Source organism: Mytilus trossulus, chromosome 10 (genome assembly GCF_036588685.1).
Source record: "Mytilus trossulus isolate FHL-02 chromosome 10, PNRI_Mtr1.1.1.hap1, whole genome shotgun sequence".
Classification (NCBI taxonomy): domain Eukaryota; kingdom Metazoa; phylum Mollusca; class Bivalvia; order Mytilida; family Mytilidae; genus Mytilus; species Mytilus trossulus.
This window is the reverse complement of record NC_086382.1, coordinates 5090214-5108738: the sequence shown is the minus strand read 5'-3', so window position 1 is coordinate 5108738 and position 18525 is coordinate 5090214. Positions and strand designations below refer to the sequence as shown.

At 33.9% G+C, this 18525-nt stretch overlaps 1 protein-coding gene across 1 annotated transcript; it reads left to right on the top strand.

Moving 5' to 3' along the window:
- Positions 1-5817: 5817 nt before the first annotated feature.
- Positions 5818-8324, top strand: LOC134685999 (uncharacterized). The gene has a single exon (XM_063545705.1). The coding sequence runs from the start codon at positions 5901-5903 to the stop codon at positions 7818-7820; it is 1920 nt and encodes a 639-aa protein (XP_063401775.1). The 5' UTR covers positions 5818-5900; the 3' UTR covers positions 7821-8324.
- Positions 8325-18525: the final 10201 nt, after the last annotated feature.

The following is an 18525-nucleotide window of genomic DNA, read 5'->3' as shown; positions in this document are numbered from 1 at the left end:
CATACATATTAAGGGTGTCATAAAGCTTTTGCAACCATGCTGATATTGATATCATCACGGGTGGCTGATGCAGCAAGCTTGCCAATGATTGTATTACACATACAATTTATCTGTATTTACTAGTATATAATAAAAAAAAATAATGACCACTACTACTATTATGAATAAGAAAGATAAATCAGAAAAGTCATTGACAGGAATCATCCCTACTCTTGTTTTTTTTACAGAACAAATAGCACAAAACAATTCAATTTTGCAGCTTTGAGAATACCATTGACAATTATAGTTATCTGAATACAATGATTTTCAAGAAACTTTGAGATAACAAATTTTAATGTGGGATTTTATTTTGCTCAAATTTTGCATACAATCTTGGCTCGGTGAACTACAACTGACAATCGAAAAAATAATGCATTTATCTCTTTTATTATCTGAAATATTGCAGATTGATTTCTTTTAATATGGGTGAATATTTGTATAGAAAGCACTTAAAATCAGCGAAAAAACATACAAAATTTGTCTTAAAATCGCCATATCTTTTATTCTACTCCATAGATTTTTCTTTAAAAACTGTATGTTGTTGACACACAAAATTCCGTTATAATGATGCAAAATAAAGATAGGGTCACCGACTTCGTTTGTTGTCTAAAAATCATTTTTTCACCTTGTTGGTAGTGAAAAACGTCAAAAATCAACGTTTTACGGCCGGCAACACGGCGACGTTACGATTATTTTGACGTTTTATAGGATTTTTTCACAAAGAACACAACATTGAATGATGTATACCGTAAAAACGAAGTCGGTGACCCTATCTTTATTTTATATCATTATAACGGTAATTTATGTATCAACAACATATAGTTTTTTAAGAAAAATCTATGGAGTAGAATTAGAGATTTTGCGATTTTAAGACAAATTTTAGAAGGTTTTATGACGATTTTATGTGCTTTCTATACAAATGCTCACCAATTTTGTAAGAATTCAATCAGTAATGATTTAAATGATAAATGAGATAAATGCATCATTATTTCGATTTTTAGTTGAAGTTCATCGAGCCAGAGTTGTATGCAAAATTTTACTGAAATCTGTGACATAGCCCATTTACTGTCACTTGACCTTTAACCAAATTAAAAGAGATAAATGAAACTGAAATATTCACTTTCAGCAGCCAGTTTGGTTCAATTTTGTCAAAATAAGCTACATATCATTGATGACGAATTATTCACTTGCAAGTATTCATGTCAACTTCAATTTAACCACTTAGCTAGATATGGATAAGGCATGAACTGTCCGTGTACGGGTATTTAAAGGAAAAGAATGTCAACATTGAAAGCTAAACAAAGGTAAATCACTTGATTGACTGATTTGATCCACAAAAAAACATTCTTATACAGGAAAATGTGATGATAAACATATATTTTGAATAATTAAATTAATACATACGAAATTAAACCGACCATGAAAAATCTTATTGCACGAGTTGCTTAATATATATATCTATATCACATAAATGGTCTTCATAGATGTTTGGGGGGTCAACTTGATAGTTAATTAGACTAAAATACTCACGAAACAAAGCTACATATTATCAAGCTCACGACCTGAACACTGTTTATTTGAGTCTTAAAAATATTTTGGATAAATGCTTTACATTGTTATAAATCAGATATGATCATTTGAGTAAAATCGGTCAACAAGAATTTGACAGCTAGCGCCCCATTTATGAAATTGACATAGTTGAATTTCTCAGATCCGGACATATTTCCTAGCATTTACATTTTTCAGGGGGTGATGCCATCAGGAATCCTCTAGATTTTTTGTTATCTATTTGAAGGTGATTACTGATTATTTATATTGCTGATGATTTTTTAACCAGAGGGTATAGTATGTTAAAAATCAAAATGTAGACATTTTATAGTGTCTTTAACAATATTAAAAGGGTAAAATTAATATATTCAACTGGTAACGACATATATCAATTGAATTAATGTGCATGAAAGTCTATGGAAAATCTAGAGGATTCTTATCTGCATCACCTCTCAACATTGTGTACACAAATGCTATCATTGATTGGCCAGTTACATGTTGTGATGTCACTGCAGATCTGAGAATAATTTGCTTTTAGCAGCCAATTTTGTCAATATCATATAAGAAACATCACTGATGAATTATTAACGTGCAAATGAATAGTTTTGGTAGTTATCAAAGGTACCATGATTATTATTTAAAAGACTCATCTTGTCATTTTAATTAGTTTCTTTTGTTAAATTTTTAGACATCAGACTCGGACTTCTCTTGAACTGAATTTTAATGTGCGTATTGTTATGCGTTTACTTTTCTACATTGGCTAGAGGTATGGGGGAGGGTTTTTTTGCGCCTGTTCCAAGTCAGGAACTTCTGGCCTTTGTTAGTATTGTATTATTTTTAACTTTAGTTTCTTGTGTATAATTTGGAGTATGGCGTTCATTATCACTGAACCAGTATATATCTTTATTTAGGGACCAGCTGAAGGACGACTCCGGTTTCGGGAATTTCTCGCTGCATATGCTGTTGTCTGTTAGATCGTTGGGTTGTTGTCTCTTTGACACGTTCCCATTTCCATTCTCAATTTTATCATGTTATATTTTAATACCGTGTTTACTGTTGCCTTCCATCAAATTAAATGGAAAAGACCTAAATTATAACCAAAACACAAAGTTACTCTGGACGAGAAAAATTAATGACGTTTGAAAAACACCTGGAAACAGTAAAAAAAAAGATCATGTAGAAATGTAACTGCTAAGAGAAGTAAGACAAACCGGTAAGATAAAGACGCAGAAACTGTTACAATTGTACTTCTGTCTAATAATATCTATTGTGGAATACAGCTGCCCAGAATGGCAGGTTGCTGAACAAAAAGTTGACAAGGTACCAAAGAAAGTGCTCACGCTGTGTCTAGATATGCCGTCAACAGCAAGCCGAGAAGCATTAGAAAATAAGGCTGCAATCCTAACAATAGATCTGAGAATTGAAGAAATTGCTATCAGGGAAATATCTAAAATCCAATCAAAGTCCATTAAGGAACAAATTAAACAACAACTGATAAATTATCAAGACTGAGAAATAGGTCATGAAATCCATATAACACCCGTACCAATATTGGCAAAACACTAATTTCAGTTGAAATGGTGAAAGAAACTGGCATCAACATCAAATAAATCGATCCAGAATTTACATACAGATTAGGAGAAACATCAATGACAAAGATAACACTTTCATATTGGAACATACATGGAAGCCCAAAATCACGAACCCCAGAACCAAAACAAATATGCAAAGAATCATGACAGAGCTAATACTAATAGGAAATACAGCAAATGACCAGGCAAATGCATTCACTGTTGGGTCATGCATGGGAAACCCAGGACCATGCGGAGCTGGTGCATTCGTTTACACAAGAAAATTTAAATGTGTATAAATGTTTTGGAAAGTATGTTTTATCGGATTTGTTATCACATAAGCAACATGACGGGTGCCACATGTGGAGCAGGATCTGCCTACCCTTCCGGAGCACCTGAGGTCACCCTTAGTTTTTGGTGGGGTTCGTGTTGTTTATTCTTTAGTTTCCTATGTTGTGTCATGTGTACTATTGTTTGTTTGTTTGTCTATTTCATTTTTAGCCATGGCGTTGTTAGTTTGTTTAAGTTTATGATTTTGACTGTTCTTTGGTATCTTTCGTCCCTCTTTTAAAGGTGTTGATTGTACAACATGTATCTGGTTCTGTCCTGGCCTTTTATAGCATTTTTTAATTTAATAGTATTAAACGATGTTGTTTTCTTATATGTCTGTAGTTTATGTCTAATCAAATGTACTGGTATGTACTTTGATGAAAGCTCTTTGTGGGACCCTTTAATTGGAAATAAACCATCCTTCTTCTTATTATTATTTATACATCTATAGAGGACTCAAGACTAAACTGGACCCCTGTTGTGTTCACTTATCGCTACACTGACCTTCGGTGCAAAGCTATAGATGGAACGGCGGACCAGTTTAACTCAAGACCAGCTATAAGACTACACAGATCTGTCACAAAAAGAGGACCAATCTTGCTGGCAGAGTTGGTAGCAATGGTTGTGGTACTGGGATTCTGTATACTGGAACGACTGTATAATACCATTACAACACTTTTAAAAGATCTTTTCTGACAGTCAAAGTGCAGTAGGACTACTAACATTAAATTGGACACCAAAATCATATATGTATGTGATTCGAGATTCGAAATTTGCATCCTATGGACTCATGGGCATGCAAATATACAAGGAAACGATACAGGGATATGATAATTTGAGTGAAATCGGTGAACAAGATTTTGACAGCTAGCGCCCTGTTAATGAAATTGACATTGTAAAATAATAATTGCTTTTAGCAGCAAATTTTGTCAATATCATATAAGAAACATCACTGATGAATTATTCACGTGCAAATGAATAGTTCTAGTAGTTATCAAAGGTACCAGGATTATAATTTAGTACGCCAGACGCGCGTTTCGTCTACATAAGACTCATCAGTGACGTCGCTAATATCAAAATATTTATGAATCCAAACAAGTTCAAAGTTGAAAGAGCATTGAGGATCCAAAATTCCAAAAAGTTGTGCCAAATACGGCTAAGGTAATCTATGCCTGGGATAAGAAAATCCTTAGTTTTTCAAAAAATTCAAAGTTTTGTTAACAGGAAATTTATAAAAATGACCACATTTTTGATATTCATGTCAATACCGAAATGTTGACTACTGTGCTGGTGATACCCTCGGGGACCACCAGCAGTGGCATCGACCCAGTGGTGTAAATAGTTATCAAAGGTATCAGGATTTTAATTTAGTACGCCAGACGCGCGTTTCGTCTATATAACACTCACCAGTGACGCTCATATTAAAATATTTATAAAGCCAAACAAGTACAAAGTTGGAAGAGCATTGAGTATCCAAAATTCCAAAAAGTTGTGCCAAATACGACTAAGGTAATCTATGCCTGGGAAAAGAAAATCCTTGGTTTTTCAAAAAAATTCAAAGTTTTGGTTTTTTAAAATGATCACGTTATTGATATTCATGTCAACACCGAAATGTTGACTACTGGGCTGGTGATACCATCGGGTACGGAACGTCCACCAGCTGTGGCATATAAGACTTTTCTTGTTAATGTAGGTAATTATGTGTTTTACCATACTTAAGACTGTAAAAAAAAAGCATGGTATAAGAGCTATCTTCTCACATTCTACCTTAAAATTCTATGGTGTAGTTTTCTTTTTTTCTTTTTATCATATAGAATTGGATTTTCCATGCATATTCTTTACATATTTACAAAACCTGTAGCTCGAAAATGGTCCGGTGACCGATAATTTTTATTATATTTTTGAAATTAAAATGATAAGACTATATTTGAACAAATTATTAAAAGATTTAATGAATTATAGATCCCCCACTTTAATTAAGACCCCCAGCAACCTTAAAGTTGAAACGCTGTAAGACTATTTATACTTTCTTTATCAAGTATTTTATACGTCAACAGATAAAATCTTATAGGTAATTGTTTATATTATAGACCAAGATTTTGAAAGCAAAACTCAGTCAGAGTCAGCTTTCGTTACATATATTAACATTCACCAAAAAAAGTATACATTGTATAATATGGATTTTTCTGCTAAAATATATAATCAATTAGAAACCTAATGATACCATTAGTCATTGCTCAAATGGTGGAGGGAATGAACCAGTTCACCTGTTTACCGGGTATACCCGTCACTGTTTTGAATGTTAGTTTGATTTGTTATCTGAGTCTCGATAACATATCTGTCATCTACAGGATAAAGTCTTATCTATTAGACAATTGGTACAGGTTTGGAACACACCAAATAAATATTCAAATGGCATCTTCAAAGGAGGATGTAATGGATATAACGATATGTCCGATTTGTTTAGAAATATTAACGAAACCGAAATATTTACCGTGTTTACATACGTTCTGTGAGAAGTGTATTGAGGCTTATATTACTTCCTCGTTTGAAAAAGGTGTCAACAATCAAAGTGCTGAATGTCCTATATGTAGGTCGGTGGTGCAGATTCCTGATTCAGAAATTAAGGCAAATGAATGGGCAAACCGCTTGCCAGATAATTTTCTTTTAATAAGTCTTATTGATAGTGGCAAGCTGAAACATGCCGGAAAAGTTTGCACATCTTGTGACAGAATGGGCGAGAAATCTGTAGCAAATTATGCTTGTATCGACTATTCGGACACTCTTTGTCAAACTTGTAATCGTTATCACAAACATCATAAAATATTTGAAAACCACGAAGTTATTCCAATAGAGAAATTTGAAAGTGCCTTTCAATTTCCTGTTAAATTTCAAAGCAGTTGTTCAAAACATAAAAATGAGAAACTTAAATTGTATTGTTCAGATCATCAAATACCTTGTTGTTCCGTGTGTGTTTCCGTCGAACATCGAAAATGCGAAAATGTCTGCACAATTGAGGATGCAGCACATATATACCGGGACTCAAATACTGTTAAAAATTTACAAAAAGTAATGACATTAATGGCAGGCGATGTAAACAATATCCTTTCAAATACAAGTGATGGGATTAAAACACTGAATTCTCAGAGTAAAGACGCTTTCATGAAAGTAGCAAGACTTAAAGAATCTTTGGAACAAAAAGTGAAAAAGATCATTGATAGACTTAAAATGGAGTTGACGAAAGAACTTGACAATGAAAAAGAAAGGTTAGAGGAAAGAAACACGATTTTTGAAAATGTTAAGAAACAACTTGACAACGAAATAAAGTTACTGGAAGCATGCATTGAAAAGGCATCAGATGCCCAGGTTATGATTGAGACTGGAAAATTAAAGGGGAGATTACTGGAACATAAGAAACATTTCGAAGATCAATCGTTTGATCACTATGTTAATGTAGACGTCAACATCGATCCCTCTTTAGACGAAAGTTTTAAAATAATTGATGGGGCCTGTCGTGTAACCAATGTGGAAACAACAAACCGTAAAATGAACTTGGCATACAAGCGGTTTCCTGTTTGTTTGAAGTTGATTAAATCCATAACAAATTTAAAGGAACTTCATTATGAAGCTTGCTTTACGACAGACAACATAATAGCATCATGTTGCAATGAGAACACTTTGGAAATCTTTGATCTAAAGGGTAACAAAGTGAGAACAACCAAACTGTCTTTCTTACCATACGACATTACAGAATCAGGAACCAATGAAATAGCAGTTCTGAACAATGGTAAAAGCCAGATACATTTCATCCATATCGACTCTACCGACACTTATCAAACTCGAATCATTCCTATTAAGGCAGACCTACAAAGCATTTACATTTGTAAGGACAAATTAATTGCAGCCGACTTAAACACTATTACCATTTATGATACTTTTGGGATTGCTCTTTGCGAAATTATAGAAGGAATTGATGTAGATACATATATTCATTGCGATAATAAAGACATACTGTACGTTTCAGACAATTCATCAATCGTTAAAAAACATGAAAACGGGGCAGAACAATTTCGATTTTCCCATCGTGACCTGAATGGTGCACGTGGAATTACTAGCGACAACATATCTGGTAACATTTATGTAACAGGACACAATTCAAACAATATTGTACACATTTCAGAGGATGGTTTAAACCACCAAGTATTGCTTGGGGAAAAAGACAAAATTTTAGATCCAAGATACATTGACGTGAGCAAAGATGGAAAATATCTCGTTCTGACTAATCAGAATGGAAAAGAACTTTTGTTGTTCGAAATTTGCTTTGACATTTGACATGATGATGCATCAACGCTTACATTTTCACTGTTTTAATCGTTGATGCTGGTTTTAAACGGAAATATTGACTGGATGATGCGTTTGTGACGTTTTAACGTTTCTTGAACGTTCACTGTGTTTACCGTGTTATGCCGATTGACGTCCGAGAGCTGTATCCAATGTGTTAGATAATGGACCTTCATTTCACTGTCTCACGACTTTGGTCCTGATAATGCTTCCTGTCATCTTTAATACTACGTCCACGACTCATCTACCAGTACTCCTTCGTCGAGGGTAGCAGGCTGCCAAGCTGACCAATATGGCCCTGAAAGCAGCCGATGTGAACATGGTGAAGTAAAGATCAAAATAGTCAACAAAAGAAAAAAACTCACCAAAACCGAGATGGCGGCCTACCTATGGCATCTTCACCTGTTCCTGACCCAAAGCAGAAAATATTTTTATATTTTGTTAAAATGAAGTTTTCTATGCTTTTTTTCAAATAAATGATTTAAAGTATGGGTTACCTCCCATTTTTAAAGGTATGAGTCGTTCAAAATGGCCAAAATTTCCTTTGATTGTTCATGAAAAAGCACATATATGTGGATAGAAAGAAATCTATGAAACAGAATTTTCAAATTAAATATGAGAAGTAGGTTATATTATGTTTTTTGAAGAAAATAAAATGGTGTCATCGAAAATGTTTTCTTGCTACAAGTTATAAATGAAAATGTTCCTATATGTCCAGTATAAATTGTGTTCTTTAAGATTTAGCTCCCCTTACATAGTTCATTAGAAAAATTAATTCTAAAGACACAAAAATTCACACGAGAAAACAAACGGCCTTATAGTAGATGGGGTTTCAAAGTTATAATCCATATATTTTTTTTTAATAATTTACAAAAACCTGAGAACAGTATACCTAACAATATATATCTGCCTGCCAAAACTTAGTTTAAATCATTCTTTAAAAAAATAATAATAATGGGTCATGAAGCTTATTTTCACGCTACAGGTTGGCAAAGTTGACAGATTTTGTACAGATTAGGCATGGAAAACCCAATTTTCTGCTTTAAAATGAAAACTACACCATAACATTTTTAATGGGGTCACGGCACCATTTTTTTTTGCTACAGAAAAAATAGGTTAATTTCTAACATATTTTATTGTTAAAGTAACTTTATCTGAATTATCTGCTCTTACATTTGAGTTGCATCCCCTTATATGGTCAAGTGGAAAACATTGAATCAAACAAAAGCATTCTTTTTCTTTTGTAAAATACAACCATATGTCATTTTCTATATTGAAATGAAAATTCTTATATACATGAATTACCAACTTTTCTCAAAATTTGCACATTTTATTACAGATCTAGACCAATTGTTTTTTCTGGGTTTTCAAAATGCAAGATGGAGAAAGACATTCTACAAATTAATATTATCGACAGTGCAAGAGCTGTATAGCCAGTCAAGGTCTTTAAAAACTTCCATTTGTTGTACAAATTAAAATTTCAATCATTACACAGTCACGTCTCAGTCATTACAGCTGTACGGAGGTGCTGGATCAGTTCTTCTTTACCCGCTATCTTCGCGATCGATGAGGGTTACTTTTAGATTGATCAACATAATAATACTTAAGATGACAGAAACCAATCCAACGCTGTACAGTAAACGTTTGTTATTGTGCGTATATTCACGCGTCAACATGTACTCCAAAACCCATTGTAGATGGGGGCTTGTTATGCCGATTGACGACCGAGGGCTGTATCCTATGTATCCTATGTGTTAGATAATGGACCTTCATTTCACTGTCTGGCGACTTTGGTCCTATTAATGTTTCCTGTCATCTTTAATACTACGTCCACGACTCATCTACCTGTACTCCTTCATCGAGGGTAGCGGGCTGCCAAGCTGACCAATATGGCCCTGAAAGCAGCCGATGTGAACATGGTGAAGTAAAGATCAAAATAGTCAACAAAAGAAAAACAACTCACCAAAACCAAGATGGCGGCCTACCTATGGCATTTTCACCTGTTCCTGACCCAACGCAGAAAATATGTTAAAGCTCACCAACCGACTTCGGGCACCGAGTCGATCGTGCGAAGGCTGTAAAGCCAGTCAAGGTCGTTTAACACTTCCATCTTCTTCTTCTTCTTCTTCTTCTTCTTCTTCTTTAAAGATAAAAATATGTTTAAGGTTCATCTATGGAAGTGATGATAAAGAGTTAAGACCAATCGAGGTTCCTCATTAGATGTTTATATTAGTGATGTCAACAGTTAACCGGTTAACCGGTTAACCGGTCGAACGACCGAATACCGAATATCAAAAACGCTAACCGGTTAACCGGACTTTTTTCAATTTGATAGTTTTCATATAACTTTGCATCAAAACCATTAAGAAGTTATGTTTTATTTAAAAATTTAGTTGTGGTTTTTAATTTGACAGATCAATTGTCCAGTATATTGATTGCTATTGTTAATCCTAAATACATAAAATTAATTAGAGCTCGGGGTAGGACCTTAAAGAAACATGATTGGTAAGCATGTTTGTTTAACAATAACTTTAAATCAGAGATGCGATTAAATTTTACTAATTAGATGATTATTCCGTTTTTGGTCTTATATTGTGTAAACTAACAACTAAATGTGTAACTTCCGGAGTGCAATGTTTAGTCTTTCTTTAAACGAAATGCTAACTCAAAAGTTGTGAAATGCAACCCAATGTGAATGTTCTCAATGTATACGTGATAGTAACAGTAACATGCTTAAAGAAACAAGCAAACAAAGTAAAGAAACAGAAAATTAAACATTGTTCGGTTTCAGGCAAATTCAATTGTACGAGATCAAGATGTATTTTTTTTATATCTGAAGTTGGTACAAATGCTATAGTTGATACGGTGTATCTGTTTATAAAAAGTCAAATTTCTCCAGGAATCCTCACAGACAAGCCTTATTACGCCAAAGGACAAACTTCAATTCTTTAATCGTAATATTATGACTTGGATGAAAATGTTGTCAAATTAACACCCATACCACATCTTATAACTATTTGTACATGTAGGGTACTATTGATAAGGCTTTCATACGACAACTAAAACTACCGATTAACCGGTTAATCGGTCGAACGATTATCCGAGTAACCGGTTACGCAAAAGTGTACGATTTGACAACACTAGTTTATATAAAACCTAAAAAAACTATTAATTCATGTTGTAAATTTATTTTAACATGTATTATAATTTTGTGACACTTATAACATTGAGGCTCATATTAGATTTAAAATTATCATCTAGCAACAGGTTTAATTCTCTATTTTATTGAATTTTTTTTGGTTGGAATAGAACAAACATATATGTATTTAATAACCATGATGATAAGTTAATGTTTATACCCATTCTCATGACCGATTCTAGCTAATTTTAGATGATGTGATGTTCATCAGTAGAGAGTCGAGTACTATTGTTCATTATCCTTCACTGAATTCCCGAACTCTTACAGTTAATATGCAGAGTGTAATTGTTATAGATATAGGAAGATGTGGTGTGAGTGCCAATGAGACAACTCTCCATCCAAACAACAATTCAAAAATTAAACCATTATAGGTTTAAGTACGGCCTTCAACACGGAGCCTTGGCTCACACCGAACAACAAGCTATAAAGGGCCCCAAAATAACTAGTGTAAAACCATTCAAACGGGAAAACCAACGGTCTAATCTATATAAACAAAACGAGAAACGAGAAACACGTATATATTACATAAACAAACGACAACTACTGTACATCAGATTCCTGACTTAGGACAGGTGCAAACATTTGCAGCGGGATTAAACGTTTTAATGGGCCCAAACCTTCTCCCTTTTTCTGAAACAATAGCATAACATCACAACATATAAAAACATACGATAAAATATCAATTGGCAGACTTAACTCAATCAAAAAACGTATGATTACACAATGAATGTATATTTCACAATAATTCTGCTCTCTTGGTGTGTAATGCAAATACCCAGTCTTTGCAGATTCTTTCTATATCTACTAATTGAGATTTTGGTATCCGAAGGTTGATGGAACTGTCAATTAACAATTGGAGTAGATCGTCATCACATTCAATGATGTAGTTGTAGTTGATTTGATTTTCAATCAAACAATGTTTGATTCTGATATGGTGAATTTTCCTGACTAAGTTAAGGCTTTTGCAGTTCACAAGAAAATGTTTATAGTCTTCTGTTTCTTCCATACATAGTTTGTACTGTGCAGATTTTGTTGAATCAAAGCGGTTGTTTATACTTTGAGTTGTATACGTTCCAGTGAGTATTCTGGATTTAATTATGTCTTTAGCAACATCTCTCTTGTTGTCTCTGACACTGCTCAAACACTTATTAGGACTTCGGAAATTCCATTTACTTATTTCCATATGATTTAATGATGATTTTGTTTTAGCTATCTCAGACCATTTTGTTTTTCATGTTGAGTCTGTCATATCATGGGTCAATCTTTTCCTGTTTTTGTTTGGATTTAAGACTATCTCATGTGCAGAGGGCAATCCATATGACTTGAGAATATGATCCACTTTAATATACCAGCTGTTGTTTGTTGCTAATTGTCTGATTCCTATTTTGTACTGAATGGAATTTGTATCTTTTGAAATTCTAAGGAATAGAGAAATCATTGCCTTGTGGATGTGTTATTCAATGGTTTCTGCTCCAAACAAAATACATATTGCAGCATATGCAGTTCTTTGTGGTAGAGATAGCAGATGTTTAAATGTCTTTTTCTGGAAAATCTCTAATTTCAAAATATCAGTCTTGGTAAAATTCAAAATTTCAAAACCGTATAGCATTCTTGGTATGACAAATGTTCTACACAGTTGATATGAAATCAACGGATTTACTCCATTTATTCCATGCAAGCCTGCTCCCATGAGAGAATACATGGTAGCTCTAACAGTGGATATTCTGTTGACTACATTTGGGGTATTTCGGTCATGTCTTTCAATACCCAGATGTTTTATGGTTTGTTTTTCACTAAATTTCTCGTTGAAAAGTTCAAGGTTTGATTCTTTGCTCTTTTTGTTGATCAGTAAAATTTCGGTCTTTTTACTATTGATTTTAACTCTACCATTCTTTGTACAGCTTTCAATTATACGGAGTTGAGTTGAAGCATCCTGTTCAGAAGTTGCACATAGCATAATATCGTCTGCACATGTTGGACAACCTAAGTAATTGGTTCCGATCTTAAATCTAATATTTGTCGCATCAAGCGTATCTAGGATATTCTTATTGTATGATTTATAGAAGTTGGCAGATAAAATACCTCCCTGCTTTACTCCTTGCAGTTTGTGAAAGCTTGCAAGATACATCCTTGAGATTTTACTTGGGTTGATGTATTTTTATACAACTCTCTGATCAGTAACCAGGTAGGGCCTGTAATTCCTTGGTGATAAAGTTTCCAGAAAAGATGTATGTGATCTACCACATCAAACGCTTTTTCTGCATCCAGAGTGATTAAAATTAGTTTTTCATTATTATCCTTTGCTTCATTTATTGCCTCAGTGATTACAAGAGCAATGTTTATTGAGGAAGCGCCTTTTGTGAAACCTTTCTGTAGTCTATTTTGTTGCTTATTTAAGGTACCTTCAATTCTAACTCGTAAACAGAGTTCTAAAACATTGCATATGATAGAGATAACAATTATTCCTCTATAATTCGAGGGAATTGTTGGATCCTTGTCTTTTTTATGAACTGGAGTTAATAGTCCCTTTTTTTATAGCAGCAGGTACATGTTTTGTGTAGAATATGTTATTGATCAGGGTTGTCAAGTAGTCAATTAGAGCTATACCTCCGTATATAAGATGTTCTGAAGTAAGACCGTCTACATCTCCAAATTTCCGCTTTTTTAATTGTGAAATAAGTTTTGAAATTTCAGAAGAGGTAACCGGTTGAACAGTTATGTCATCATTTTCGCATAAGTTAACAATTGTTTTTGCGTCTAATTTGACCAGGTTGTCATGTTCTTTATCGAAGAACGGATTGTCTTTTGTTTTAGCTAAATTTGCAAAATGTTCTTTAAAGAGTTCATTTATATCATCCGGCGTAGAAGCTTCTTTATCTGGAGTTTGTAGCGTATTAGTGAATTGGGAGGAAGATGATCTTTGGGTTTTTATTAACCTAAAGAATAGTTCATTTGTCTCTATCCGATGCATTCATAATTTCTTCATGTAGCTGATTTCTTTTGTCAGCACTTTGTTGTCTTTGTATTGATCTTACTAACCGTTTAGAATCAAGCCTGTGTATGCTATAGATGTTATCTTTTGAAGGGGGATATCCTGCTTTTTCCCAGAGGAAGAATGCCTTTTTGGATGTACTGACGGCATTGGCAAGTTTTGGTGACCAACTTATCTTTTTCCTTCTATTAAATTTTGATTTTCTTCGAGGGTAGCATATATCAAAAGCGTTATTTAATCCAGTAAGTAATTGATTTGTAGCTTGGTCAATTCCATATGGTGTTCTAATGTTAAGGTTTTTTCTATTTTTTAGTACTTCCTGAACTTTAAGAGCATAGTTATCCTTATTAACTTTTTCCCAGTTAATTTTTGTACGGACAACTTCTTTTTGCTATTTCTGACTGGCACTTAGTTCTATACAGAGATCGACAGACACAGGATAATGGTCAGTGGTGTTGTGACCTTCACGTAGGATTTTAACCTGAATTAGTTCTTTTAAACGTATAGTGTTTTCAATAACTTTTATCAATATGTAGTCAATCTGTGACCTAGATATTCCTAGAAAACATGTGTGATCAGTAGGATATTTTGCTGGAAGTTCTAATCCATTCTCTTTACAAAATTGTTTGAAGAGTTTTTCTTGGGGGTCTTTGTAATGTCTAATAAATGAGGCGTTAAAGTCCCCTGCTATCATGATTGAGTGTGTATCTTGGTACTTGAGGATAATTTCTTTAAGAGCTTCTAAGGCTGTGCTATAAGCGTCATGTCCACTATCAGTACCTCTAGAAGGAAGATATACATTAATAAGGCAAGTAGGATTTCCAGTTGTAGATATTTCAATAGCTTGAACTCTGTTGTTTCCGTTAGGACGATGAGAAAACATTGAAGACATTGATTTTCTGTATAAGATTGCGATACCGCCATATCCCCTTCGACGACCTATTGGTGACATTGGTTCATCATCGTCAACATGTCTTGAGAAGGTCAGAAAGTCTGTATGATGTTGTTTCAGTTGTTCTTTTTTTGTAATTAAAAAGCCAATGTTCTTGCAACAGTATGATGTCGTGTATATCTAGAAGTTCATTAAAGTAATTTTTTGTTAGAATTAAAGCCTTTAATGTTGAATGTGACGATACGTAGTGGACTTGCTTTTTCCAAGATTACATCATTCGATTCACAGGGGAGCGCTATATCTGGATCTGGGAGAATGATTTGTCCTTTGTCTAAAAAAGAGGTTTCATTTTTTAGCGCACTGGGAACAGAATGATTTAATGCGGTTGAACAGCCTTGGGATAATTGTCTGAAATCTTCATTTTCTTCATATGTTTAACAGCAAAACAGTTTTTACTATTAGTAGTAGCAGATGAGTCGATTAATGGTATGAACTTTTGATGAGAATCGTGCGGCAATTTTGTAAATCTAGAGTGACGATCCTGTATAGAACTATTTGGTGCTTTCTCCATAGCTTTTTCTATGCGTACAGCAAAACTGTTTTTACTATTTTTGTCCAATGTGTTATATTTATCTTCATGAACATTAATTTTCAAGTCTTCACTGACAGCAAAACTGTTTTTACTATCATTGCTGAGTGTGTTACTTTTATCTTCAGTAACTTTGAATTTCATATTTGATTCCCCATTGCCTTTTCATTGATTCCTGTACAAAATTTGTTGAGACGATGTTTGGTCGACAGCAATGCAGTTATTACTATCAGAGGTCTGTAAATTAGTACGAACTTTACTTGGTAGAGGATTGAACATTTGAGCCTGTTGAATTTGCTAATCAATATGAGTTCGCTGGGCTAATTTCATGTTTGATTCACCATTGCCTTTTCCTTGGTTCATGTGTGATTGGTTAAACAAAATTTGTTGAGACAAAGTTTGGTCGACAGCAATACAGTTATTACTATCAGAGTTTTGTTAACTAGTAACAAGTTCTCTAGATAGTGGATTGAACATTCTAGCCTGTTGTGCTTGCTGATTAGTATTAAGTCTCTGAGCTAATTTCATGTTTGATTCCCCATTGTCTTTTCCTTGATTCCTGTATGATTGGTTAAACAAAATGTGTTGAGACAATGATTGGTCGACAGCAATACATTTATTACTATCAGTGGTCGGTAACTGATTTACAAATTCACTTGATAAAGGATTGAACATTTGAGCCTGTTGAACTTGCTGATTAATATTAGGTCTCTGAACTTGTCTTGAGGTTTCTGGTATTCTATCTAATTGTCTATACATATACGGTGGTGGAGCAGGTACACCATGTTGGAAAAATGGGTGAGGTTGCGCTTGTTGCATCCGTTGATTTGGTGTTGCTGTCTGAGTACCATGAAAGATAGGTTGTGGTGGAACCATATGTACAGGACCTTGTGTGTTGAAATTATTTTGACTTTGATTTCTGAGCGTTATCATTTGATTTTCCAAGTTTATTAATCTGAGATTGGTCATTTCTCGTTCTAGTTCTTTAACCCTGTTATCAAGTTGTGTACAATGTGAATAGTAGAGTTTGTGGTCAACACATTAGGGTTTGAGCTGAGATAGTCTACTCTATTCTGACTACTACCATTATGACCCAACTGAGCAAGTTTCAAGTTCCTTATTGTGTTAATGTTATCTAGAACTGTATTTTCTAGAGCTGCAATATGAGCTTCAGCTACAGCAAGCTTAGACTTAAGATCTTCTTGCTTTACGTTCTTTTGTTTCTTTGGTGCCGCTTGTTTAGTATGCTTGTTGGTGGTGTCTGCTTAATCTAAGCGGGTCTGAGAGCTTGGTGTTATGTTGTCAGGAGCTATTACGTTTACAGGTTGTTTGATACTTTGCATATTTAAATGCAAGTGGTCTTGAGGGTTGGATATAGAGATGTGATCAGATGAACCAGTTCCAAGTGATAGTTCAACAGGTTCATTGTTATTATGAACAGTTTTTACTATGGTTTCAGTCTCGGTTATTGTATAGAAAGGTATATACTATGAAAATTAGAGTGCGGGGCTTTGCCACAAGCTCTTATTTTCATAGTATCTACCTTTCTATTCAATATCCAATTTAGCACATATTTACAACTTGAGTAATCCTGTAATTAGTCTATTGATATGTTTTGGCTGACTGGATATAGCTCATTTACATAGTTTTGTAAATCTACTCACTATAATATCATTGTGAAAATGGGATTTCAAAAGGCCATTGACTTTAGAATGTAATGAAGGTAGCTGCTGGTGTAAGTATATTTATTGATATAAAGAGTTGTTTTACTATTCATGTACTTATTTACATGGAATGATGACAAAATGAATTGACCAAGAGCAGACAATTCTTAAATTGCAGTGAAAGCTTTACATTCTTGAAACATTTTTTTAATTTCACTTAAAACCTAAAACTATCTTGAAAATGCTTTTGAATGAGTACAAACAGTTGGAGCCCCCTCCCGCATCTTTGGTTGAAACACCTTTTAAAAATGGCTGGATCTGCCCCTGGTTTTTACCCATAGGTAGTCTAGTAAATAGTTTATATAGATATAGGAAGATGTGGTGTGAGTGCCAATGAGACAACTCTCCATCCAAATAACAATTTAAAAAGTAAACCATTATAGGTTAAAGTACGGCCTTCGAGACGGAGCCTTGGCTCACACCGAACAACAAGCTATAAAGGGCCCCAAAATTACTAGTGTAAAACCATTCATACGGGAAAACCAACGGTCTAATCTATATAAACAAAACGAGAAACGAAAAACACGTATATATTACATAAACAAACGACAACTACTGTACATCAGATTCCTGACTTAGGACAGGTGCAAACATTTGCAGCGGGATTAAACGTTTTAATGGATCCAAACCTTCTCCTTTTTTCTGAAACAATAGCATAACATCACAACATAGAAAAACATACGATAAAATATCAATTGGCAGGCTTAACTCAATAAAAAAACGTATGATTACACAATGAACGAATAAATTTGATCTGCGATATCTGAATACAAATGCACAGTTAATTAAATATTAGAGACAAACATTCATGACCAAAAAGCTAACAAACAAATTCAAACACAGGACATCACTGAGAAATATTTAACCAATCAATGTTCACTTTAGAAAAAAAAACGTTTTTTTATAATCTTGAAGTTTATACAAATGTTGTAAGAATAAGTGAAAAATTGAAGATATTACAAATAATTAAAGCTGGTGTACAGACAAGATCCATATAAATACAAAATAACAAAAAAGCATTATAAACAGTATCAACAGGTCGAATTAACAAGAAAATACGATTTGAGAGTACTCGCAGTTACTGACAGCTAGTTAAAAGCCAAAACCAATTAATAGTAAAAAATCATGCATCAGAGACTAAAATCGACTAAAACACATCACAGGGATTTAGTATTTTAACGTCATTAATAGTCAAAGAAGACATGACTTGTGCAATGCCAAAAATAAATGTATCGACAGGTAGTAGTATAGTGAAGAGCGACTTCTATAGAAATAAAATTTAACGTGTCTGTGTCTCTAT

What these genes read in the sequence shown, in the direction of transcription:
- LOC134685999 (XM_063545705.1), top strand. Translation starts at nt 5,901, where the DNA reads ATGGCATCTTCAAAGGAGGATGTAATGGATATAACGATATGTCCGATT.